Genomic DNA, 26,426 nt, shown 5'->3' with positions numbered 1-26,426 from the left:
CAGGAACATACAATGATTCAGTTGGCCGCACCCAGCTCCGTTGTACAGCTTTTGAGTAAAGCATTATAGTCTCTCACGTCCACAAAAGTTTAATTTGAAAGACTTCAATTAACTGATTTTTAATATTAATTGAAACTTACCAAAAGCAAACCACCAATGTTAACTACGTAACACACAAATGTGTATCTTTTTTCACACTGCAAGTGCAAAGCATTTATTGAGTTTTATATCCTTAATATCGTGATTGGACAAGGTCTTGTGCTGTAAAAATCGACAAGAATCAGCAAATTAATTTGTCATTAGTAAGCCGACTAAATTCATTTCACAATCAACACTTAAAATATTGGAAACAAGAATCTGTAACGAGCAAAGTTTGATGATCACGTGGTCTGCGTGAGCCAATCAGAAGCTCGCATCTCCGGTTCGCTTTTTTCTTGCTTTAATCATCTCTGGCGACACCGTGCGGCGATCTGTGACAAGGCCAAGGAAGGCCATGGCGTCGATAAAGGCTGTTCCGAGGTTAAACTTCATCCCGAATTCGCTGGTGGCGTAATCAAAGGGAAACACGTGATGGTAGTTGTGAAATCCTTCGCCTCGAATTAGATTGTTTTATAATTCACACTTGGATAATACTTAAACTAAACCTTAAGATATTTTATGAGAACCTTCACAAATGTCACAGTAACAAATAAGCAGAAGTGGGTTGTAACACGTGACACACACCTACTGTTAGCACCACTGTAACCAGGTTGTCGGCTGGCTTGATATTCTTGTCGTAGGGTCGACATCCCCATCTATGAGCGCCACTGTTTACAAGCCACGAACAGTTAAGAGCGACGCAATATCGCAGCAGGCACAACAAGTAGGACATCAGCAAACTCTCGCCCCACAATAGGGGAACAACTGGAAATTGGAAAGAGAGTAATAATTTACATCAGAAACAAATTATTATCCACCAACATCTATCTCAGGCTACCTGTTGGAAAGATGAAGCAACAAATAATCATGCACGGCAAATAGTACCTGAAAAAAAAAGAATTGTAAACTTTGTTTTAGTACAGAGCAAAGCAACACGTACACACTGCGTAGAAGGAATACTAATATTGGTTTTAAGATAACCTTTAACCGGCCAGAAGATATTTTTGCAACAAGGTTTGTAGATACAGAGCCATAATGTTTGCCTTTAAGTTTTAGAAACATCTTAACTAAAACTCTGTTTCTTTGTACTTGTGTGATTTTATAAAAGAATGCTTAATTTAAACACTTCATTTCAATTGAGTAGTGCTTTATTTCGACGCTGATGTTGTTCTTATCTCGGTCTTATGGCTGGAGTCCTGAACAGTGAATTAACTCACTTGTACTGGAACATGACAACCGGGTCTTTATACAGATCGCTCAGGTCGATTCCCTTTCCCTTCCTTATAACATCAGGGTGTTTTCTAACCAACACCCAGCCCATATGACTGAAGAAGTAGCCCCTCTTCGAATTGTGAGGGTCGGCATCCGTCTCCGAGTATTTGTGATGCACGCGATGCTCACGAGCCCAAAACAAAATCGACATCTGGCGCCAAACAAATACCATATTAGGTCACATACAGGTGGAGCCCAAGCCAGTGTCGTAATGACTTGACTGAACTGCGCATGGCCCTAACGCCTTATCTACCCAATTTATTTTGAAAAATTCCCTTATATCGAGTAATGTCATTTTATTCCGGGCAATATAGAACAGAAACTATGTCTGCCGCCCGGCTGTTAAAACCCCAAAAACATTGAATTTAAATGCGACATATATAGGATCCAGCGTAAGGGCATCTCTGAACAAAACTACTTTTGTTTGCACGGCTAAAGCGTGTACATATCCGCTAGAAAAATCGCTGAGCCATATGTTTAAAGAACAAAGTGATAAACCGTTTATACATAGATATACGCCAATTTTCTTATACGAACCTACCTGAAAAGCCATTGAGTCTAAGCAGGCCAGAAAAATTCTGAGCGGCAGTTTAGCTTTGTAAGATCGATGAGACCAAAGACGATGGGCGCCCGCTGTAACGCCGATCATGGACGCAACATGGCAAAAAAAAGCTGAAAGAAATAGAATATGCAATTTGATAATGAATTTAAAAGGCAAAAATTAGATCGACATTGTCTTGCTAAGACGTTTCGATAGCAACTTGTATCATCTTAAGTTAATGTGACTGAGAAGTAAATTATATCATCACTTATGAAAGGTAGTACGCAAATTAAGTCGATTAGACCAATAATTAACAACTTTAGGTGTTGAATAGGTATAGGTACAGCAATTGAACCGGCTTTGGATATTCAACCGACTTTGGATATCAGCCCCCCCCCCTCCCCTCCCCTGAGTGCTATACCTACCACAATGTATTTAGCACTGCAAGACATGTTTGAAACTTGTCGTTTATGCTGTTCCATTTAAACGCTTACCATGTAACGCAAACAGACGGCAAACTGTTTGTCATCTTTTACGGTGTTTGAAATGCTAACATTAAATGCCTAATTTTTTTTCTTTGCCAAAATGCTTTATACCATTATCGACAAAAGACAGACGTAAAACCACGTTTATTGAATGTACCCTTTTACCTGTACAAGCTCCTCTATTTATGAGAATAAAAACTGTTTTGAAACTCAAAACAAGAAAAACTACATTGTTTAGCGGGAACATTAAATTGCAATTCCTAAACATAGCTGTTTAACAAAGAAAAGTCACAACGGTTGGTACTCACTCCACAATAGCGACAAGGGCTGAGCGGTGTGAAGCCGTGTGAGCGTAAAGAGGCTGATGATGTGCAGCATTGACATGAGAAAGACGTTCCTCCAAACAATTTTGCCAGGATGGGGCTTTAGGTTCGGTTCAACTTGCTCGCCACCATTACTGCCACTGCTGGAAGCAAAATTAGCTTTGCTGTAACACTAGGTGGAGCGCAACGCCAGCCACAAGACCGAAATTAAAACAATATCAACGTCAGAATACAGCACAGATCGGAGTAAGATCAAAATAGGACTAAATACTATTCATTTATGCTATAGATTGCAGGTCTTTACCCCTGCTAGCGAGACCTTAGTTCAGGGGTGGGCAATTATTTTTGACAGTGGGCCGCATAAGAAAGAGAAAATCTCTTGGAGGGCCGGGTCAAAAAAGTGTCTGAAATGCACAAAGAAAATTTGAATTCTTTGTTAAAAATGCTTCAAATATCTTAATTAAGCTGGCAAGAGTAGGAATATGGTAGGCCTTACAAGAGTAATTTATTCAATAAAATATCCGGAAGGCCTATTTTTGCCTAAAACGTTTTATTGAAAAAAATGACCCGCCAACCGGTAAACTTATTTGGCGAGCTGACCCGCTGGCTTAGTTTAGGTCAACTTTAGTTGAAAAAAAAAACTATTGACCTTTTAACATTAGTTCTGTTTTGAAATCACTTTAGTACATTACTACTTTGGTGCAACCCTAAGAATAAGTAGGTTTGCGCTCGGCGTTTTTTTTAATATAGTTCGAAACTAAAACAATATAAACGCCAGAATTAACACAATAATTTTGGGGCATTTTTATAATAGCTTGCTTTTTCTTTTATAACTACAATACACATCGTAAGTACACACAGAAGCTGAAAAGGCAATTAAAATGGCGGAAAACATTTATAAGAGTAAGCTTTACGTTCCAAAGGACAATAATGACCTCATTGCTCAAATTATAACTGCGTTAAAATTCATCGCCGGTTTACCATTATTAAAAAGCAATACAGAACGTACCCGTTGGTCAGCTGTTCGCATTCCATATTGAAACTTCTTTGGTCTTTGTACTTTACATTAAAACAAAAAACTAACAATGCAGAGCGAATGGTTCTATCGAAACCCACAAACTGTACAAACCACACGTTTTTGCCAACCTAGAAAAAGTCGTTTAGTCAGTACGAAATATTTATAGTAATGTAGTTCGACGACTGTAGATGATTGATTTCTATTCTAATCTAAGCTGTTAATTGCTTGAATGTTGTAATTTCGGATCGAATATAACATCTGATTTTACAAAAATACTGCGAGTTACATTCTTAAAATAAATCTAAATTTCAAAAAATATAGTTTTTGCTTCAGGCTTTAGTAATTTGGTGTTCGACGAGTTTGGGAATCGTAATTCTGAGCTACTTTGGGTAGACCTACAAAATAGCTATCATTTTTATTACAATATAGTTAAAGTTAAAAAAAATCCTAGCTACCAAAGTCTGAGGACTATAATCAATTTAAACGCCATAAGCTTTGCTTTCCTTCAAGCAGCAACAAACCACATCCTGACCAGCGGCAGATGCGAGATTCGTGAGATTGCGAGGGGATTTATTCTGAGTAACAACTTTACTTTTATTACTTAATACTAAGAACGTTTTTTTGCAAAAAAAGAAAAAAAATCCTGATGATATATTGTAGCATTGTCCAGCACTCCGTGATTTCAAACGTCGCAGCTATAAATATACGACATTTTTTCTAATAATAAAAAGGCTATATAAATTAAACAGTGTAAAGGTTGGTTCACACTAAACGCGTTTGGCGTTAGCGTCTGGCCCAAAACGTTATCTTCGTCCAGTTCACATACAAAGCCTTGCCAGCGTTAACGGCAAATTTCCTTGCTTCAAACGAAAGGGTCCAAAGTTGAAATATTTCGTTATTTAAAAGAGTTATTTTACGCTTCGGAGTCTACGTTTTTCGTTAACGCAAAACGCATCTTGTGTTAAACCACTTATCTACATATATGACTGTTTATTTTTATCAGCATACAAAATTATAGCCGAAATCCTGACTATTTTACAATGATTACTATATTGCGGAGATTTTCTAACTGTGTGCAAACTATTTAAGTGTGTCGCTAAAGATTTTACAATTTGGAAAACGAACTATTCGTTTAACTATAATAGACACGCAAGCATACATGCAAGACTCAAATGCACACTTTTGAATAGAATACTGATAATTTTGTGCCGTGTATAAGGGCAATGATGGTTAAGTCACATACTATTATTGTTAAAAACGTGAGCCGCGAGTATTTCTTATTTTTTTCAGTGTACTTAAGTAGTTAACAATCATTAGTGTTGTAATGACTTAAGTCAATGACTTGAAAGTCACAGTTTCAAAACTCCTTAACGCAAATCTCCTTGGATTCGACTTCCTTTTCTAATGACTTGAAGTGGGACTTGACTTGATATTTGTCGCAAATGACATACTTAAGTTATTTTCAAAGTACTTGACTGGGACTTAACACTGATAATTACACACAAAATGTTGCCTAACTCGTATAGCAGAACTAAAGAAATTTTCTGAACCCTATAGGGTAAATTTTTTAGGACAAATGCGTTTTTGCTTGAACAGTTTGGTGCATTTTTACTTCGTGTGTAGATACCCAAATGTGTTTGTCATTATAAAGTATTAAAAATATATACGCCCCTGTTAATTTTGAATGAACTTAAACCCTGTAAAGATAACATTGGTTTCCGTTGTTATTTTAAAAAGGTCATCAGTTTATCTTTGGCACTTATAAAGGGACTTTTTAATGCAAAGTATCGCCAGACTCGAGTAAGACAACGAAAACTACCCAGTCCCGAGTTTGCCGTGCGCAGGGGCAGTACAAAAACTGATTTTGCCGCCAACTGTAAGTTATAAAAAGGCGGAATAACTTGTGGTGGAATATTTTCGAAATAAGTATTGTGGATGAATGCATGATATGACCCCCCTATATCATCTTCTGTATTGTTTGCCTTGTTTACTTTCATCTTCAGTATTTCGTAGTTTTGTTGTAACCTTAATTCTTCATCCCTTCAGGGTCAACTGACTCACCATTTTATGTTTATTTGTTGATCATTTGCTACTCTGCTTGCACTTGTAGCAACTAATAAACAGTTTTCTTATCTTGTGACTAATTAAGCCAGTCTTTCTCAACCTTTTTTTGCAGCAACCCAAATGCTTAGAGTTAAATCTAGTAGCGAAACTTAAAAAATCAACTAGCGAAATTTGAACTCAATAATTTTTACTTGAATATAGTAAGTGAATCAAAACCAAAGGCAAACAACTAAAATAAATTCGAATATATTTAATCTGAGCCCTGTCACCGCATTGCTTCTGCAATTTTCTCAAATTTTGGTGAAATCTTGCTTAGAACTAATCTCAACAAATTTGACCCACGGGTGAAGAAACACTGAAATAAGCCAACGAAGCGTTTTCTACCTTTTTCTATCTTTTTTGCTGAGATTTAAGATTTTTCTGCCAAGATTATTTATTAAAAAAGGAAATTAACGTTAAAAACAAACTTCTCAACGATAAAAGCATATTTTTTAGTTTTGGTTCAATTTCCAAGAAAAATGTAATGTTGAAGACAGGGTTTGGCACCTTTTACTAGTCGCGGGCCTCACCAAAGCTCAGAAAGACTGCAATACATTTTAACTGACAATTTTGTTGTTGAAACGTACTGGTTTAAGCATTTTATTGTAACAGCGGTAACAGCTGTTGATGATAGACAAAGGTGCAATGTTTTGTATTTGAAAACAGGTTTAATTAGCCGCTTTTTAAGGAGGCAAAAAAGCGTTTTTAAAGCACGTAATAGCACATAAACCCCACGTGATCTTCGTGAACCAATCAGAAGCCTGCTTTCCCAGTTCTCTTTTTTCTTGCTTTAATCATCTCTGGCGACACCGTGCGGCGATCTGTGGCCTGGCCAAAGAAGGCCATGACGTCGATAAAGGCTGTTGTGAGGTTAAACTTTATCCCGAATTCGCTGGTGGCGTAGTCAAAGGGAAACACGTGATGGTAGTTGTGAAATCCTTCACCTGGAATTCGATTGTTTTACAAATTAAACCATATGGATTTACTTTGTTACATTCAAGACTGTGAGAAAATGTTGTACTTGTGAGAAAATGTTGTACTTCAACGCAAAGAACAAAAAGCTTGTTCCTATTTAACAGCACGAATACCGTTTCTGATTGGTTTGGGCGATTGCAACGCTTTACGGAACTAAACGGTTAAACCTTTATTAATGTGAATGTTAACTAAACCTTATTTATGTTTCATTTAATGACGCTTCACAAACCCAAACGATTAAATTTGGTTTTTAGAACCAACTTTGTTTATGTTTCATTTATTGGCGCTTTTGAAAGCTAAACGATTAAAATCTTGGAGAAACAAGCCTTGTTTACTTTTTATTTTATGAGAACCTTCACAAGTGACACAGTTCTAAAAAAACAGAAGTGGGTGGTAAACACGTGACACACCTACGGAAAGCGCCACGACTGCCAGGTTTTCGGCAGGGTTGATGGATTTGTCGTAGGGTCGACTTCCCCACATGTGGGCTGCGCTGTTCACCAGCCACGTACAGTTAAGGGTGACGCAGTATCGTAGCAGGCACAACATATAGGACATCATCAGGTTTTCTCCCCATAATAAAGGAACAACTAAACAAGTAACAGAGTTAATACAATTCCTACAATGTAAATTATTATGAACCCACATCTAAATGGATAAAATAACATAGTTAAAAGTTTGCGGATATTATTAATCTCTATGTGGTGTACTTTATTACAGTCTTAAGTTGTCAAATATGGGAATTGAAAGCGCTGTAATGACTAAGCTTGACTTGAGTGCACTTAAATCGCTGTTATCAAATTACTTAACTTAGGGCTTTGGGCATAATGGGCTACGTTGGACTTCTGTTGATGAGTCAAATGACTTGGGTTAAAATGCAGTGCTTTCATTAAAATTATTTTTTTATTAAAATGAGTTATTTATCTCAATTTTGCACGTAAAGTTTTGCTTCCTAACTGTTGCAATTTTGTTATTTTCAATTGGGTTATTGCTCATAATCCAATTTTAACTTTTTGTTTAATATCAGTACTTGACTTGTAATTGGCGTATTCTTATATTGACTTGGCCTAGAACTTAGGCAATTCATGGCTTAGGTTTGGATTTTACTTGCTATTTGTTTCAAATTGAACTGACTTGAAGTTAAATCATTTCAAAATGACTTGCTTACAACACCTGGGTTAGCCTGCTCACTCAATGTTTTTGGTCATTTTTAGTATTAAATAAGATCACTATTGGGTCTGCTAAACAATTTGATGTTTCTATAGGCTGTTCGAAATACTGGCTATAACATTATTCCGTGATTTAAATGTTATTATCCAAAACACTTTTTGAGGAGTTCTATTCTTCCGGAGATTAATCAATAAAAAAGCTTCTTTGCACTTGTCACGGATTTGGAACCTATCACTTTTCATACCGTACATGTCAAGACATAGAAATTTCTCTTCCATTATAAACGAAGTTAAAACCTGCTGGCGAAACGTCGGTTTATAACTTTACACCAGAAAACGTTTTCAATTTTTTGTTGCCTCGTGGAGCAAATTCTATTTTAAAGTATACTGTACAGTGTACATATACATAATATACAAGGGATAGCACAAACCTGTTGGAAATATGAAGCAACAGAATATCATGCACGGAACGTAGTGCCTGAAATAAAAATAATAAATGGTTAATGCCTATTTCTCGTCAAAAAGAGTATCTAATAAAACAGGAGGCCGGTTTTTATGATCGTATTACCTTAAAGACAAACAGATAGTAAACGATTTGTCGCAGGAAAAATAAACCAGATACCTTTCCGTGTGCTGGTAGGACGTCCGTTACCTGACTCACTTCTTTTGCGGCTAGATGAACATAATAGTTTAACTCACTTGTACTGGAACATTACAACCGGGTCTTCATACAAGTCGCTAATGTCGATTCCCTTTCCCTTCCTTATCACATCAGGGTGTTTTCTCATCAGCAGCCAGCCGATGTGGCTGAAGAAGAAGCCCCTCTTGGCGTTGTGAGGGTCGGCGTCCGTCTCCGAGTATTTGTGATGCACGCGATGCTCACGAACCCAATACAAAATCGACATCTGGCGCGAAACAAACACCTAGTTAGTTCAAATTGGCGTCGCAAACGCTCTACAAGGTCACAAAAACGACATTACTGGCCAGTTTAGTAATGACTTAAATCAATGTTGTGACTTAAGTGCACTTTAACAATCACTAGTGTTGCTTCATTAGACCTAATTTTTAGGGGGCGAAATCAAATTACTCGACTGAAGTCATTCAAACAATGACTTGGCTTTAGAGTTTACTTAAACTTTAAACAAATGATCTGATTTGAACTTGAGTGCGTAACTTTGTTACATTTTTGGTTAATTTACTTGCTAAAACAAATAAAACAATCGATTTAAAATAAAAATGATCCAGGTTACAAATAGAGGTTATGTCATAAACAGATTTGCACACTTTAAGCGGAAATTTCTAGACCTTGTATGTCAAAAAGGCAATAAGCTATATTTAAAATGAATCCACCTGGAAAGCCATTGCGTTGAAGAATGCCAGGATAATCCTTAACGGCATTTTAGCTTTATAAGCTCGGTGTGTCCATAGACGATGGGCCCCTGCTGTAATACCGATGCAAGATGCAGTATAGCACAAATAGGCTGCAAAAAAAGATATAAGTTGTTTTAACTAACAGAGGGTATTCAACAGATATTTGAACTAAATGTCAATGGTTTTTAACACTTCAAGATATGTTTGGAAATTTTCCTAATATGTTACGACGGTTCAACTCCATGAACCAAATTCCTAAATAAAGCTGTTTTAACAAACAAGAGTCACAACGGTTGATACTCACTCCACACTAGCGACAAGGACTGGGCGGTGTGAAGCCGTGTGAGCGTAAAGAGGCTGATGATGTGCAGCATTGACATGAGAAAGACGTTCCTCCAAACAATCTTGCCAGGATGGGGCTTTAGCTTCGGTTTAACTGGCTCACCATCATTACTGCCACTGCTGGAAGCAAAATTAACTTTGCTGTAACACCATGAGTGGTTGTCAAACTTTGTGTCTTGTGGAAAAAACTATTACGGCCGCCAGGAACTTAAGGACTCTGTTCCGGCCCCCTAACTAGCAATTGTTTTCAAAACCCGGATTTAGTAGTTAAATAAACATCAAACATTGTTAAAGTTGTTAAAGACGTCGCCCATGTTAAACCTCTCTCACGATTTAATTTCAAGACATGTGTCTATTTCCGTTCAGCATTCAGCACGGCATATCCGCTATTGTATAGCCTAGCCCTACTGACAACTGCCAGGATGCTACTGATTGGCAATGCTGAAGCAGTAATGCGATCAAATATATACAAATGCGGCGTTGCACTTCCTATGATTCTTGTTCAGTACATCAAACGACGCTATAATGTATTGCTTAATAGTTTAAACATGTGCATAACGTACCCGTTCGTCAGCTGTTCGCTTTCCATCTTGAAGCTTCTTGTGTTCTTGGCTGAAAACTAGCGAATCGTACTACAACTATTCTAACTGTAAAAGCCACACGTCTTTGAAAACATAGAAATAACCTAATGTTATGTCAAAAAGTATATTGGTAGATTGAAACAACAAGAAAATTATAGTTGCCTAACTGGACAAATTGCATTGAAATGTAGCTTTAGCTCAAATTCTAATCTAATTTATGAATTGCTTGTGTGTTATAATTTCAGTTTTAATCCAATTTTCAAATTTACCGAAAGTGCTGTGTTAAACGAAATTTTATTTGGCAAAAGTGCCAACGAATGGTTGCCATGCACATTATTGACAGAAAGAGTTGCCATTTTATCTAAACTTATAAAATATTGTTTACTTAATTTTTTAGTTTTATCTCAAGTTTTCGGGAATTTAGGAACTGTATTTCTGAGCTAAGTTGGGCAAACCAAAAAGCTCTAATTTCAATTTTAGTCTAACTTGGAAAACCTAGAAAATATCTGTGTTCAAGTCTGCGTACAGGTATCTAAAATTTTACTAGCAGTAATACACCTCAACAGAGGCAACCTCCTAATTGGGCCCATTTATAAAAAAAATTCAACTTTACTGTATACATATTTTTGCCATACACACATTATCACTCAAGCGCGAAAAAAAGTATGTGAAACGCGCGTTACTAAATGTTAAGTCACAGTTGAAAGAAGCCTTCTACACACTTGGTTAACGAATACTGTGATTGTTATAGAACATTTTTTTAAAGAAACCATAGAGAAACTGTAAGCTGCTGTGATGTGATATAAATTACTTGAAACCTGTTTCCGGTATTTGGTAAAAAAGATGCGAATGTCGATTTAAAATTAATAACAAAAGCAGTTTAACCCTGCCTCTAAATTCAGGTTACAAAAGCAGCAAAAGAGAGATATGTATTCTTTTAGATAAATCGTATTTTCTTGCAAATTGAATAGGTCATAGTTAGCACCACTGCATATAAGTCAAAAACGCCGTTATGTTCAAAGTAATCTGCTTTACATTTCGCCAAATCATACCGCTTACTAATATCGTACAAATTTAATAAACGATTAAAAAATGCAATTAAATTAATATCTCACACTTCACTATGACACTTTGTTCTAGCCTCTAGGACATGATATAGTAAAGTATTATACTATTAAAGTTAAGTCTTTCGGCCGAAACACAATTTGTAAAACTTCTACTTGTCTTTACTACAAAACTGATTAAAATTTCTTTATTGTTTCTAATAGAAATAAGGCCATTTATCTGGTGGTTTGACGGTTTACTGTTGTATATAAATACTTGTTCGACTGCTACACAATCACAATGCCCTTTTGCTTCCCTTCAAGCAGCAACAAACCACATCCTGACTAGAGGCAGATGCGACATTCGTGAGATTGCGAGGGGATTAAATCTGAGCAAATAATCACAACTACATGTAAATCGTTTTTCTTTAAAAGAAGCCTTTCTGTTTGGCTTTATCCAAGACTTGGATATTTTTCGCCCAGTTGCAAATAAACATAAGTCAAATCTTGTGGAATTAAAATGTGTACGACAGCGTTTCTTTGTGACTGTTTGATATAATCTTGTGATTTAAATTGTAGGTTGTTTGTGCATTCTAGTTTTAGTTTTAATATAATTTCTATGTGGAAAATGAATAAAGAGATACGGTATTCGAAACGTTCAAAATGCTACCAACTTCTGTATTGGCTTTCATATTCTTACTACGTCTTACTACAACCTCCAACCATTATATAGCTCATTTGGAACAAATTTTCAGGCATGTATAGGTGAATCATTAGGACTGAAAAGTGACAATATTGGTAAACTAATCTTTGATGCTCATATTCATATAAATAATTGATTTTATCTAAAGTGAATATAAAATAATTACCGTAATTCTAGATTAAAAAAAATAATTTTAAAAGTCTGTTTGACAGTAATTTGTATTTATCCAAAAAAGTGCGATATTGTAAAACAGTTTAAGTGTCTTATTTTTTTATTTGTGAATACCGCGAATATGTTTATAACTTAGAAGCTTTAAAAATATTTCGAATTATTGTTACAGTAAAAAAAAATTACTGGTAGTTTAACTTTAAATCCGGTAAACATAACAGTTAGACCTATACCCCTCAGAATAAGATCTAAATGTTCAGAACCAGGCTTATACAACCTTTTACCCTTAACCCCACCCCTAAGTTACCCTTAACCCCACCCCTAAGTTCGGTCCGGCCCGTCAAAGGAATTTATCCGGGACCCGGTCTATTTTCCTTATAACACTTTTTCGTTTTCTAAGGTAAAGTTTGTTAAACTTAATATTTATAACAGTATTTTTTGCGCTTTGATCATATTTAATCCGTCTTTACAATATTGACAAAAAGTAGTTTAACGGCTATTTCTAATCTTCTTATAACATCGTGACTTTTTTTTTCTTATAGCATCCTGACATATCTTCAACGTATTTTAATTAATGAGTTTTATCGTATTTCGTTAGCTTACACCGTCTTTGCAATATGGCGATTGTATCGTAAGCAACACCTCTGCCACTTTAAACCTCAAGAAGTTGACAGCATTGTAAGTTGTTTTGTATTTCGATTGAATTTTAACTTGACTTCTGTTCAAAATCCCAGCTGTTGAGTTAACGACCGCAACTAAATGAAGCCGATATATCAAGGGAATGTCTCTGTCCTCAATGCGTTACGTCCAAATTAAAATCTAAATAGAGTATGCATTAAATAACCTCATTTTTTTGGCGAATCTTTGTCGCCTGTTTTTTAAATACCTCTTCCATTGTACATTTGCGGACAGCTGCCGACGTTTATACCGTCACAGTATAACGTCATGTTCTGTTTAGGAAACCGATTTTTTAATCCGGCTGGTCGCAACATTTTATGATTTTTATCCGCTGTAGAAAGTAATTGTCCACCCCTGGCCTAAATGGTCCAAAAACGCCCGAAAGTAGGTAGAGGGTAAGGGATGATCAGGGGCCGTTATACCCGTCTGAATGAGATCTAAATAGTCAGATTCGGGCCTATACAACCTTTTAGCAAACCCTTAACCCCACCCCTAAAACTCGCAACTCATAAAGTTAAGTGGACTGGCCTTTAGCTCAATCTGCCGCTTCTTGATGCTATTTTTTATTCTCGCCCGTCTTTCTATTTGGTCGTTTAAGCGTAATAATAAAAAATGTCCGGTAGCCGAGCAAAATACAACCATCGATATGGCTAGTTGTAACATCATTATTTCTGCTGTCATCAAGATTAGGTATTTTACTTTGTTTTGGCAGAATGATGTACTTAGGAAAGTTAATTTTATTTCATGAAATACAAAACGTTGTATTCGATCCGTTGGTGGCGCTGTAAACGCACAAGATTCACTGGTCTTGAAAGCTAACCACAACATTTTGATAAGGAAACAAAACATACATTTCTAAAAGCAGGAAACAATCTTTTTTATATTTAATTAGATCGCAAATGTTACTACCTTTTCCTTTATAAACAAATTAAGGAAATGCACTTAGGTTTATCGTTTAGGAAAGTAGATTGAATTGCAGAAATATTATTTAATGGAACAATTTAAGAACAATAGGCAAATCAACAGCGGGAGAGTAATTCTGATCACGTGATTTATGTGAGCCAATCAGAAGCTCGCATCTCCGGTTCTCTTTTTTCTCGCCTTGATGATCTCTGGCGACGCCGTGCGGCGATCTGTGGCGAGGCCAAAGAAGGCCATGACGTTGATAAAGGCTGTTGTGAGGTTAAACTTCACACCGAATTCGCTGGTGGCGTAGTCGAAGGGAAACACGTGATGGTAGTTGTGAAACCCTTCGCCTAAAAATCGAATACTTCTTTAGACAGTGAGAAAATGTAGGTCATAATTTATTATTTTGTTTTTAAGTTTTATTAACTACTGTGATATTGAACTTAAACAAAAACATTATACAGAATCATAGCATTAATAAAGTTCTTTGTCAAGTTACGGCTATTATCATGGTATCTTGTATATTCAATTTGTTTTTACGATTTTAATCGATTTGGCAAAAAAGATAAAAAATTATAACTTGCAATGAATATATTATATATAACTTGCAAGCGTGATCTTTCTGGGTTTCTAAGCTCAAAATTGATTAAGCCCTACGAAACTTAGTTACCTCTTTAGTCGGTAAGCAAGTTTTTCAAACGGTGTCTTTCAAAATGAAAAACGCTTAGTTAAATCAACCCATGATTAGAATGCTCAAATTAGTGTGGTATCAGATCGGCACCGATACCACAACCTAGTAATGGCATCGAGCAGTATCGCCTCCGATCCGTTATTATAGGACATCACTCAAATTCTACAAAAAAAAATTAAAAAAACAACGAGGCGGGGCAAACCACGTGACAAGGACTGACCAATGGCGAGCACAACAACGCTGTAGTTGTTTGCTGGGTTGATGGATTTGTCGTAGGGTCGACTGCCCCACATGTGGGCTGCGCTGTTCACCAGCCAAGTACAGTTGAGCAGGGCGCAATATCGTAGCAGACACAACAAGTAGGACATCAGCAAGCTCTCGCCCCACAATAGAGGAACAACTGCAAAGGGATAGAGTTACGGGTAAAATCGCGAAACCGTAGAACCGCGGATTGTTTTACACGAGGCAGTCTGGTGTGTGTTGACTGTGAAGTACTTCACGAAAACAACATTGCCACGTACCAATTGCTGGTACACGATCGGTTGGAAACAAGACTGCCAAGCTATCGGTTACAATAAAATGGTTGTAAAACTGGGGTTTGCGAACCCCACTTTATTGTACGGTCGTTTTTTTTATTTGCGACGTTTTTGAACGTAAAAGGGTTTTGCGATTCTTCAAGAAGTGTCAGGGTTCGGAAAGGTGAAAGAGCTTGAGGACAATTTCCCACAAAATGCACAGTTACCTTTATTTATTTATTAATATTATTTCAGGGTGGATGGCGTTTTTTGAGTAGCACTGCTTATCATTAATCCCAGGGTAAGGTTGTATTGCATACTATACAGTTTATATCAAGTTTGTAGAGCTCTTTTGATGTAATTTTTTTTTTCTTTTACTATAGTCGCAAATGTAATTTTTATTCCGACGTTTCGACGTCCTATACAGGTCGTCTTCATCAGGGTAAATAACACTGAATGCGACTAGTACAGTGCACGATAAACAAAGGAAAAAAGAAAGGGAACGCAAGCACGTTACAATGTTACGTTGTCAATTAAGCATTAACTTCAAATTGTTAAATAAAAACATTTAAAACAATTCGCAAGATTCCGTCGTTAACGAAAAAAAAGTTTTTCTAGTTTACTTTTGGTCATATTTACACGGCGTTCGGTAGATTGGACAGTGGGCTAATCATGCAGTACAAAATAAACTTACATACCTGTAGGAAATATGAAGCAGAGCAAAACTGTACATTGCACATAGTACCTGGAAGTAAAACAGAAGGTTAGAAACGTAATTTTTTTAAGGAAAGTTATAGAGAAGGTTTTCTACATAAACAAAATTTGCAGGAAAATTGACGTTTGTTCATAATCTCTGTAAAAAGGCTTTCCAAACTACGGCCCGCGGACCAAACCGGTCCGCCAGTTTGATACATGCGGCCCGCAGTAAATTTTCCGAAACAGAAGTATTAATATTTATGTTTATATTAAATATTTCTAATCGGGAATCCCTATACTAGCACTTGACATTAGCTTAGTGAAGTTCCTATGTTGAGAGGTTCAACCAAATGGCCACGTTCCCCAGCGTACTCACTTGCTCTGAAACATGACAACCGGGTCTTCATACAAGTCGCTAATGTCGATTCCCTTTCCCTTCCTTATCACATCAGGGTGTTTTCTCATCAGCAGCCAGCCGATGTGGCTGAAGAAGAAGCCTCTCTTGGCGTTGTGAGGGTCGGCGTCCGTCTCCGAGTATTTGTGGTGGCTACGATGGTCGCGAGCCCATTCCAGGATTGACATCTGCCACAATGTAGGAAAATAAAAGCAGGTTGTGACGTCATACAGGTGTTGCAATGATTCAAATCAACGACTTTACTTTTGACTCAAGTGCACTAAACTCCCTGTTTTCAAACGACACGCATTAAGGCTTTTTGGCAAAGTGAACTTGACTTTTGCTTTTAGGACAAATTACTTGAGTTGAAATGAAGTGATTTCATTGAGCAATTTTTTTTGTAAAATGGGGTAATTTATCCGAATTTTGGCACAGAAAACGATTTACTTTGGTAAATGTTGCGTTTTTGCTCTTTTTGAATTATTTTATTGCTCACGATGAGTTAACCAATTTAAGAGACGTTTTATTTAAAGACATGAACTTGGCTTGTTTCTTAAATTATTACTTGACTGGGATTTGACTCATTTAATTAAAAGTCAAAATATAGACGATTCTGCTCGCACAAGCAACTAGGATCAAATTAATTACAAAACTTTAATTAGTTTGTTCAGACTTCAGATGGAAACTACAACTATGAAACTTTTCTCCTTTAGTTTAACTTCACCATTTAAAATCCCCTTTGCAAGGCCAAATCTCAGCAAATGGTCATTAGAAATTTAATTGTTTTTTTTTACAAAAACAGGGGCAAACGCTTGACAACTACTATGTAAATATACAAAACAAAAAAGTTACTAAAAAAACGCGTAGGTTTGATGTCCTGTTGTACGATGTTTATTTTTCCAAGAAAAATATTTAATGCGACAAAAAATAACAACGATAAAACTCGACCGAAAAAAAAACGCCGACTTAAATCACTCTCAACGCTAACTTACCTGAAAAGCCATTGTATTGAAACAAGCCAGGAGAATTCTGAGCGGCAGCTTAGCCTTGTAAGACCGGTGAGCCCATAGGCGGTGAACACCGGCAGTGATGCCCAGGCCTGACATAATAAAGCAAAGAAAAGCTGCAGAAAAAAGCGAATGCATAGGTTAAGTTTTTAGGTTAAACATATGTAAGAGCACTCTTAAGCACTTTGCAGTTAAGTATGGCTGCGTTGGGTAATCTTATACAGTCTTATCTAAGATGACATTTTGCACACAGTCAATGAATTCACTTAAGTTTAAGAAAAACTAAGTTTGAAAAACAAACAAAATGGAATTGTGTATCATTTTTTTTTTGGGGGGGGTGGTTAGTTGAATAAAGATTTCGTCAAGGGCCGATTGTATTGTCAAAATCTAAATTATATGCTAATTTAAAAAGTTTTATTTATTTTTTGAAGCCAATGGCGTGGCAATAACAAGTCTAGGACTTAACTTAGTATTTATTTTATAAAAAAAATGTAAGTCCTTACAAAATAACTATTTTAACAACACTGGGATATATTGAATGCAATTAAAGAGTAGTAGCGCCTGAATTATCGAACAAAACGCATAACGATCGGTGCTTACTCCAAGCCAGCGACAACGGCACGACGGTGTGAAGCAGTGTGAGCGTAAAGAGGCTGACCATGTGAAGCATGAACATTAGGAAGACATTTCTCCAAACAATCTTGCTCCGAAGCTGCCTCGGCTGTTGCTCAACCTTCTCACCACCATTACTGTTCATCTTGCTGCTGAAAAAAATTGGGTTTTTTTGAGATGTTTAAAGGCAATTTAGCGACCTGTCTGACAATTATATCTTTTGTATGCATTGGAAAACATTTACTTGACAGCAGAGGCGTAGCTAGGGGGGTACATATGTCCCCGGGCGCCAAGGTACAGGGGCGCCAAAATGAGGCTTACAAAATTTTCACAACAAGCAAAAAACGACCATAAGCAAGATCGCTCCAGCGGCTGTGGCAGATGTCATCTGATACGACACCCTTACTGATGCTGTTGCCAGCCATTCACAGCAGCCAAGATACTGATTCTGCGTGCACCTGGTTTCGTCTAACTCAGTGTTTTTTAACCTTTATTAAACCGCGCCCCCTTGGTAATTGTCTGCGCTTTGCGCCCCCCTACAACAACAACAACCAATTGGGTATGTTTGAATTACATATTAGTTAGACAACATAAAAAATAGTAAAGTGTATCGTTGGTCGCGCGTAGCGAAAAATATTCAGTTTCAACCAAATAAACTGTTAGCTAAAAACAGGTTCGTGTCTCCGTGCATGTTTTTAGCCTGTTATCATACATAAAATAGTTGGAAAGGGGCATAACATTTATCGTTTATCTATAAGTTAGCCAAACTATAATTTGCATAGGACCGTTATATCTTCTATGCACGTTATATCTTCGCAAAACATGCAAAGGTACTCACAGAGACTTGGTGCTAAAAACAATTGTCAACAAAACAAAAAAAAAAAAGTAAATAAAAGAGACCTTTTTTAAGTTTTAATCGTAAAGTTGGGCAAAAACAGAGTTTGTACAGGCGTAGTAGTGGTGCCCAACTCAATTGCACAACTTACAACTATACCATTGTTCCGACTAAACATAGCCGTAATTAGTCGCAAAATGTAGCAATCATAGTCCAGCAACTGAAAAACTATTAAAAATTATTTAGTAGCGAAGCTCGCAAATCGCAAATCCATGAACTATGTCTTCAGTCATCTACACGTGTAATTTTATTGTACAGTATATCATAAAAAAACAGAATGAACACCAAACTAAACCATTAAAATCACTACATAAAGTTAAACATCGAATTAGAGCTCGCGCCCCCTTAAGAATTGCTTGGCACCCTTATATGCACAAACACTGTCAATTCTTCACCATAGGAAAACACAAAGTATTATATCTTTTTGTTTGTTACTTCGATGCACTTTGCTGACGAAAAACAAACCTAGATGGAAAATAGTCGAGAAGATTAATAAAAATACGTAAAACTGCAATAAACACATCTGCGCCAAAAGCCAAGACTCGCTTCGTGATGGTTTGAGCCGAGCTGCTGTAAAACAGACCCAAACAAAATGCTTGATGTGGTGTATTTATCTAAACAGAAGAAACAGGCGACGTAAGAGAATGCCTGGAGAAAAAGCAAAAGATGTAGGACTTTTATCAGAAGAAGAAATTGTGCGCGTTTTAAAGAATCTATTTGATCGACTTCAACATGAGATGTTAACACGCTTTTCACGACTAAAAGACCTAAACAATAAATTTGGATTTTTGCTTGACGTTAAGACTCTTCTATCTGACACAGGCGAGGATGCAGTATGCGTCGAAATTGTGCAGATTTTGCAAATTTCTACGACACGGACATCAATAGCAACGAACTTTTCATTGAAATTGGTGATTTCCGAATGCTTATTAGTAATCGAACTGAAATTCTACCAGAAACTCCTTTTGGAGTCATTTAGATTTTATTGGTTTTATTGTGTTTTGTGGGGATGACGGGTTTCCCAATCTGCGAATTTCACAACAAATTGTGTTAACAATAGCAGTTTTAATTGCAAGTTGTGAGCGGTAGTTCAGCAAATTAAAACTTGTTTTTTCGTATCTGCGTGCATTAATGGGACAGGATTTTCTCAGTGATCTTGCTATTCTTAGCGTTGAAAGAGAAATATTGGAAACAACAGATTTCGATGACGTGATTGACCAGTTTGCGACAGTGAAATCAAGAACAATAAATCTAACTATTGTAGACTATGTAAATCATTTCATGTTTGACAGTGACTGAGTGAGTCATATGCTGTAGTTTGTATAACGCTTTTTCTTTAAATACCTACATTGTTCTACTAAAATTTGAATTGTTTTCCGTATGAAGTAGGGTATATTATGTTAATTTAATAGAAAATATGATGAAACATAGAGGAGGGGGCGCCAAAGTTATAGTTTGTCCCCGGGCGCAAAATACCCTCGCTACGCCTCTGCTTGACAGTCCGGCACATATTTTACAAAAGTTCGCAAATCAACACTCTTTCATTGATATATTGAACGACAAAAGTCATCATGTCTTGAATATCTTAAGATTTGAACGCAAATATTTTTTGTCGATGCTAGGCTTGGTTTAAAAACAAAAAATACATTTTTTATCAGGATTTTTTTAAATGCTGAATTTTATGTGCCCTAAAATTAAAATGTTAAAGCATACCGTCCTCTGGCCTTTTCCTAGTCATGCAATGCTTTGCGAATGAGCAGAATGGTGCAAAATATAATGCATTCATCATGAAACTCAACAATATATGACGTCACATACCCCAAAACTACGCTGCCATAAACAGGAAAGGAATAAGTATGCCGCAACGACAAAAAAACAAAAAAAACGTAAATTCCTTAAAACTATGAATTTACAAATAATCAACGACCAAGCTGTCCTTGGCATGACGTGATCACCTTAAGCGGCAATTGACCAATCAGAGCGCTTGCCGTGCAATTCTACAAGTCGTAGGACAAAGTCCAAATTGAAAAGAAAACGTCGACAAAAATGAAACGACTGCAAAGTCAAATTCGGCGGGCAGCTGTTTGAAACGACGCCAGGACAAATAATGAATAGCAGCAATCGAAGTTGAGAGCAGTTCAGACGTGATGTGATGCTAGAACGCCCGTTCAAAGTCCAACCGCGAAAAATCTATTTCCAGGTTTGGTCTGCCACATCAAGTATACGTTTACCTATTGGCTCATGTTTGTCGCCTTAACTGCCGCGCAGTCTGGCAATTTGTTTTCCGACTTTGCCCGCTGTGATGCTTTTAAATAGTTTTGCAAAAAACAAGAGATAGGCTAAACATGTACTTTGGTGATTCCACGAAGATGTTCTGTTCGCTTAAAATCAATAATTGAATCGGATAAAATGATCTGCAACGGGCATTACTTGAAAAAAATTACAGGCGACAAAAATGTACATTGTACATGACAATGTTAAAAAAAATCAACGTCTTTAGTTAATTTCTTGTTGTTTTTGATCGATTAACAAGGAAGCCGTTTTATTTTATATTAGTCTGTTTTTTTACGTTGTTAGACAAAATATAAATGGGTTCTTCTTTGTTTTTTCGTAAAATGAATATGATTTATCGATCTGTTGTACAGCTATAGGGTAGTTGCGTGCCAAATAATATGAAACCCGGGTTACTCATGTTTAAATAACGAGTCGTAAAACCACAACGATTATATTACAACATTCTTGTGTACTTTCCAGTTCTACAAACATCGTAACGCGAGAGTTTCGTTTTATTACGTCCAAGGTCCGTCGATTTAAGGCAAATATTTTGTTATTTGCTGATAAAACTCAGCCAACAAAGTCAACTACCGCTTTATCGAAATTCCAAACTGGCCAAAATACCACTTACATTTTTTGCGTGCAAAAATACCAATCGCTATATTCACTTATGGCTCAACTTTAAAACATTACTAGTTGTAAAAAATTATTTTTTTTCATTTTTTTCCATTTTTTTTTTTTTTGGTAAATTGGTTTAGAAATAGTATAAAGGACCAAAACAATTGCACATTTTTTTACTAAATACCAAACAAATTGGAAATATATTCATAATAATGGTGCGTTTCAAGACTACAAATGTATAAAAGCTATATATTCTGTTGTTTATGCGTGGAAGATAATTTTACGTTTTTTTAAGTTTACGTTTTTGTTTTTGGTTCGCTGCCAACTTGTTAGGTAGCCAACGCGAGAAACTACAAAGCAAGGTGGTCAAGAGGGGATAGCTATGTTACATTGGACAAGGTTAACGGCTTGAGTCAAAAATCATAATAAGGTAAGAAACTTTAAAACTTACTTGTCTATGAGCTGTTCGTTTTCCATCTTAAATCGTTTCGGGTTCTTTGTCTTTTGCTTGAAACAGAAAATCTTGACGACACGTAGAGTAGACTGTAGAGAGCAGAACAAATTGCACAAACCAAACGCTTAACGAACCTAGAAGCACAAAGGATGTAGGTAAACGGAAGTTGCAATTAGTAGAGCTATTTATATCGCTGCAAGCAACAACAAGCAACGTTTGCGCGAGACTTGCATTGCCCTTTTTTATCAAGTGCAAAAATATAAAAGCCATGATATTTGCTAAACTCGGATATAACGATTTTTATTGAATCCCGGCTTTATCATTTTAATAAAATTGCTTCAAAAACAGGAATATTGTTCAAAGGTTCTAGCTAAACCCGCACACACAACCATCGTCACGCAATATGCCTGTTCCGACCTTTATATAAGGGTCCGCTCAAATGTCGCGTCACATTTAAAAAGACCAGAAAAAAGGCGACTTCCGGACGCGAGGTGGCGCGATTGTGGCAAGTTAATCGGGTCACGTGACCGTGCTTCGAGCGACCGTTGTACCCGATGACGCAATACAATGAAACTTTAAACTTAAGGTTAGGTTACAAGGGGTGGGCTTGGCCATACCCCCAACCAAACTGTATGTGTTACCAACTTTTGCTACGTAAATTCTTGTTTTTGGTATCAGTTTTCTACTATTTTTGCCGTTTTAAGGAAATATATTCAGCCCATAGGCCCTATATGTTTTTTACGACAAATTGAAATTACAAAAATTTTCTCAGCACACTTATGAATATTATGGGGCGAACAGTTTTCAGTCACTTCCCGAAACCCCAAGTGAAAAACGGGACACAAAACTACAGTGCTAAGAGGAACTTGCTTTGATTCTTGGTAAGCGTTGCAAACAACAGGCGGAAGAGAAGGCTAGGCTCGTGATCGTAAAGCTAAAATATTCTCAAACAAGCGTTTAACTGGCTTAGAGGCAACGGCTTAATGCTGCAGGACTGCGTTGAACAAGTATCATGCAAAAACAAGTATCATGACAAACGCCTGAAAAACGTTTTAAATCATTGAAGCTAGTTTATCAGAAATTCAACAAACGGTATTATTACAGGCAAAACTCACCACCGACATTTTTTGGTGTGCTTAAAGACCATGTCCTCAGGTAACTATCTCAAGAAAACACACTAGCAACATGCTTTTAAATCTACGAAAAACGTTTATAGTAGGCCTATATGTCATACAAGCCAATAAAAGTTACAAAATAAGGTCACGGAACGTTCATTCGAAAAACAGTAATATTTCCACGGGATATCTACACTCAATAAACTTTTAGTGCAAGCCATTAAACCATTAGTATGTGCTGATTTGTAATTTTTTTTCGCACTAAATACAACCCAGTGGACATAAACCTATTAGCCTTCATCACCTGCGACCCGCTAATAAATATTACAATTCGCTTTACAACTATCATTCAAGTTCAATTCTTCAGTAAGCAAGTTACAGTTGAACTTCAATTCCCGCTTTTCACAAATACATTTTAACTGAATGGTGAACATAAAAATCACAACACAAAAACGCGGAATTTTAAACCATTGTGGGTCATACCAATGTTTCTTACTGTAGTTAATTTTAACACATGTTAACAAAAAACTGTTTTAGAAAGGCTGTAGCCCTTGCAGGAATTGCAGTCCGCGGCGACGTTTAGCAAAAATAATAATTCGGACGTGCAATGAGAAAAAGGTCGGGCTAAACAGTGGCTTGTCTCTACCGGGAAAAGTCGCATTAATCGTGGCCACACCGCAACCGAACTGTCAGTTTCAGGAGCGGAAATGCCAATTATGGTGCTTAAAGTTGCCACTCAGTCAACACAAGTCCAGCTAGGAACACAAATCACCTTCTAAACGACGTCACTCGACAAAAATAGACTTAATTGGTTAAAACGAAGGTGCTTCCTGTTAGGGACACCCGCCGTAACTGGACAACCGAATCTTACAATTAAGCTGTTTGGCAATGTGACAGCCCTCGCCAAATAAGCCACCTAAATAGCGACTGTGTACAAAAGCGGATAAGTTTAAAATAAGCCATATGAAATTACAATTTAACACAGAAAATTAAAAGCTGTATAACCATAAACTGAAAACTGCTTTAACGCTATATAAAAATACCTAAAAACCTGCGTAAATCTACGAAAATTAAGTTTAACGGCTGATGTTAATACATCTGGCATAAAATCTGGCATCCTGAACTGACACATAACGGCTGCGTACAACCAGGCAATCAATTTTTACCGTAAAAACACCAAAAATCTACACAAACCTACAAAAATGAAGTTTAGCGACTGATGTTCAATAAATCTGGCACCCGAACTGACACCTAACAGCTGTGCACAACGCCGCAGACAATTCTACACTAAAAACACCAAAAAATATGTTTAATATTAAACAAATCAAATTTAACGGCTATACTGACATCCTGAACTGACACGAATAAGCGGCAATGAATGCAGTTCATATTTCCTGTCCGAGTGTCCGTAATACTAAATGCCGGACAAAAATTTGGACGGCGACCAAGTGCTTTAAAACCAACACAACAACAGTTCAAATGCACGGCAATTAAACGAAATACGGTGGCGGCATAGCGTCAAACGGACAAGGCTGCAAATTCCAAACGCAGGAAACTATGACATCATTGATAGGGTTCAAATTCGAATAAGCACTACTGACACAAAGAGACTGCAGTCCTATTTGCACGTTACAAAATTAACTGATTTTTGAATAAATTGAGTTAAAAATTGCGTTAAAAGAGGTAAATCTTTCTTTAGTGTCAAAAGATTTTGTTATTCTAAAAGCTAAGATGTAACACGGTAATGAAATAGAAATTGTTGCATGGGCAAAAAAGAGGCACTGCACAGAAGCAATCCCTATATACAAGGCACGAAATTAACCAATAATTTTGTTCAATATAACTTACATAACCGTACTAAAAATCGTAAAAAACTCTAATTGTTATAGGAAAACGGAATGTAAAAAAACGCTACAAACTAATTTCCAACACTGCGATATTGGCTGTACCATTGAACATGACAGTCTGATATTAAACAGCGTTGATATATGGCTATACTTCGCTGCAAAAGAGCAGCCTCCATTATCAATAGACACGGCGACTGTAGGTAAACTTCAACTTGCTCTATCAGCATGTTTTTTAGTGGATATCACTCGGCTTTGACACACACAACATAACACAACGTGTAAAGGATTACAAACCAAGCTTTAAAATTTCCTAAGGTTAATTTTGAATTATGTATCTAATAGTTCGAAACAATTCTTGTTATGTACATAACTCGCATTTATTTAAAAACCTCTTTATCACAAACCATTTGAAAAAGCATTTAAAATCTACATTAAAATGAGATAAGCAAAGTAAATCAACTGTCCAAACATTTATCTACTCTTTACATTTGCACTAAAAGTTTCATAGCAGCACCAAACTGTATTGGTCTTGCTTAGCGACCTATTTATTTCAGAACAACTTAACGTTCATAAACCAATAACCAAAACTTACTATAACTATATACTAGCAAAAATGCAGGTACCTTGAACCATTTAAACAACACGACCTAAAACTTAAATGTCAAGTACGGGTTTGTCTAAGACAGTTTAAGCTCGGGCCGTTGAACTGAAAACTTCACAGACAGCGAGACTGAATAGTATTGAGAATGAAAAGTTCTTTGGGTACGCAAAGACGCGGCGGTTTGTATGAAACCCAAGCACAAGGTGTATGCTATCCAAATAGATGTTGTAGCCTTGTCTTTTTTGTCGTTCAGCGTCTGTAAAGGGCGTTACATTTAGGGTGTTTGGAAAGAAAAGGATTATTTGCTTTGCCTCTTTTTGTGAAAGAAACTAATGGCCACTTTAATTATTTATGGTAAAATTTGGCTCGCCGGCTATTTGTAGTAATTAAAGATCGTTTAAGATAATAACACAGTTCTCAATATTTTCTGCACCTATGTTATTTATAATTTTAAACCAACACAATGGGTCCAATATTCAATTATAAGCAAAATGATATCTAACCCACCTCACTTTAAACAGCTAACGATTTATTTTGTTGCACAGTAAGTCTAAGTAACTGAGTACAGCAAACATAAACTGCCACGTTTTATGACGCAACAGCTACGCTTTGGTTTCCAACAATGCTCGCAATGACATGATTTCCAGGCCACAATATTCCGAGCAAAGTGTGATTTCTGGTTTGACCGCTGGTAACCTCGCCGTGTCGCTAACCCGTAGTAACCCCTTATTAGGCCAATGATCGTCACGCAAGAACTAGCACTTATTTGTAAGACCGGATTTCGCCTGTTTTGAGAATGTCTACCTGGCTACACATTTCATAAGCCACCTGAACTGAATATTCGCCCAATTTTGAAAGTTATACTGTAACCCTTATCCGAAAGCAACG

The 26,426-nt window shown here is 36.7% G+C and overlaps 3 protein-coding genes across 3 annotated transcripts; all 3 read right to left on the bottom strand.

Moving 5' to 3' along the window:
* Positions 1-402: 402 nt before the first annotated feature.
* LOC146163218 (stearoyl-CoA desaturase 5-like) lies at positions 403-3,794 on the bottom strand. The gene is made up of 7 exons (XM_083383000.1): positions 3,769-3,794; positions 2,745-2,902; positions 1,952-2,082; positions 1,356-1,561; positions 977-1,023; positions 724-903; positions 403-593 (listed from the first exon to the last, which is right to left on the bottom strand). The coding sequence occupies exons 1-7, from the start codon at positions 3,792-3,794 to the stop codon at positions 403-405; spliced, it is 939 nt and encodes a 312-aa protein (XP_083239126.1).
* Positions 3,795-6,231: 2,437 nt separating this feature from the next.
* On the bottom strand, positions 6,232-10,398 carry LOC146163217 (stearoyl-CoA desaturase 5-like). The gene is made up of 8 exons (XM_083382998.1): positions 10,301-10,398; positions 9,700-9,857; positions 9,375-9,505; positions 8,724-8,929; positions 8,456-8,502; positions 7,266-7,445; positions 6,646-6,824; positions 6,232-6,261 (listed from the first exon to the last, which is right to left on the bottom strand). Exons 1-8 carry the CDS (start codon positions 10,324-10,326, stop codon positions 6,232-6,234), a joined length of 957 nt encoding a protein of 318 aa, XP_083239124.1. The 5' UTR covers positions 10,327-10,398.
* Positions 10,399-13,616: 3,218 nt separating this feature from the next.
* LOC146163216 (stearoyl-CoA desaturase 5-like) lies at positions 13,617-26,163 on the bottom strand. Its single transcript, XM_083382508.1, has 8 exons — positions 26,046-26,163; positions 21,973-22,109; positions 17,720-17,883; positions 17,105-17,235; positions 16,095-16,300; positions 15,721-15,767; positions 14,728-14,907; positions 13,617-14,166 (listed from the first exon to the last, which is right to left on the bottom strand). The coding sequence occupies exons 2-8, from the start codon at positions 21,996-21,998 to the stop codon at positions 13,976-13,978; spliced, it is 945 nt and encodes a 314-aa protein (XP_083238634.1). The 5' UTR covers positions 21,999-22,109; positions 26,046-26,163; the 3' UTR covers positions 13,617-13,975.
* Positions 26,164-26,426: the final 263 nt, after the last annotated feature.

This window comes from Ascidiella aspersa, chromosome 2 (assembly GCF_963924565.1).
Source record: "Ascidiella aspersa chromosome 2, kaAscAspe10.2, whole genome shotgun sequence".
NCBI lineage: Eukaryota > Metazoa > Chordata > Ascidiacea > Phlebobranchia > Ascidiidae > Ascidiella > Ascidiella aspersa.
The sequence above is the reverse complement of the archived record's forward strand: the minus strand, read 5'-3'. Positions and strand labels throughout refer to the sequence as shown.

Bases quoted from the DNA above. Each gene is read 5' to 3' on its own strand.
- LOC146163217 (XM_083382998.1), bottom strand. From the start codon at position 10,326: ATGGAAAGCGAACAGCTGACGAACGG. The intron at 8,503-8,723 runs GTGAGTTAAACT...TTTTTATTTCAG, and splicing joins GTTGTAATGTTCCAGTACAA to GCACTACGTTCCGTGCATGA. The intron at 6,825-7,265 runs GTGTGTCACGTG...ATCGAATTCCAG, and splicing joins AGTCGTGGCGCTTTCCGTAG to GTGAAGGATTTCACAACTAC.
- LOC146163216 (XM_083382508.1), bottom strand. From the start codon at position 21,998: ATGGAAAACGAACAGCTCATAGACAA. The intron at 17,884-21,972 runs GTAAGTTTTAAA...AATTTTTTTCAG, and splicing joins AACGAACAGCTCATAGACAA to CAGCAAGATGAACAGTAATG. The intron at 14,167-14,727 runs GTCAGTCCTTGT...TTCGATTTTTAG, and splicing joins CGTTGTTGTGCTCGCCATTG to GCGAAGGGTTTCACAACTAC.
- LOC146163218 (XM_083383000.1), bottom strand. From the start codon at position 3,794: ATGGAATGCGAACAGCTGACCAACGG. The intron at 2,903-3,768 runs GTACGTTCTGTA...TTTTGCTTCCAG, and splicing joins TGCGAACAGCTGACCAACGG to CAGTGGCAGTAATGGTGGCG. The intron at 904-976 runs GTAGCCTGAGAT...TCCAATTTCCAG, and splicing joins TTGCTTCATCTTTCCAACAG to TTGTTCCCCTATTGTGGGGC.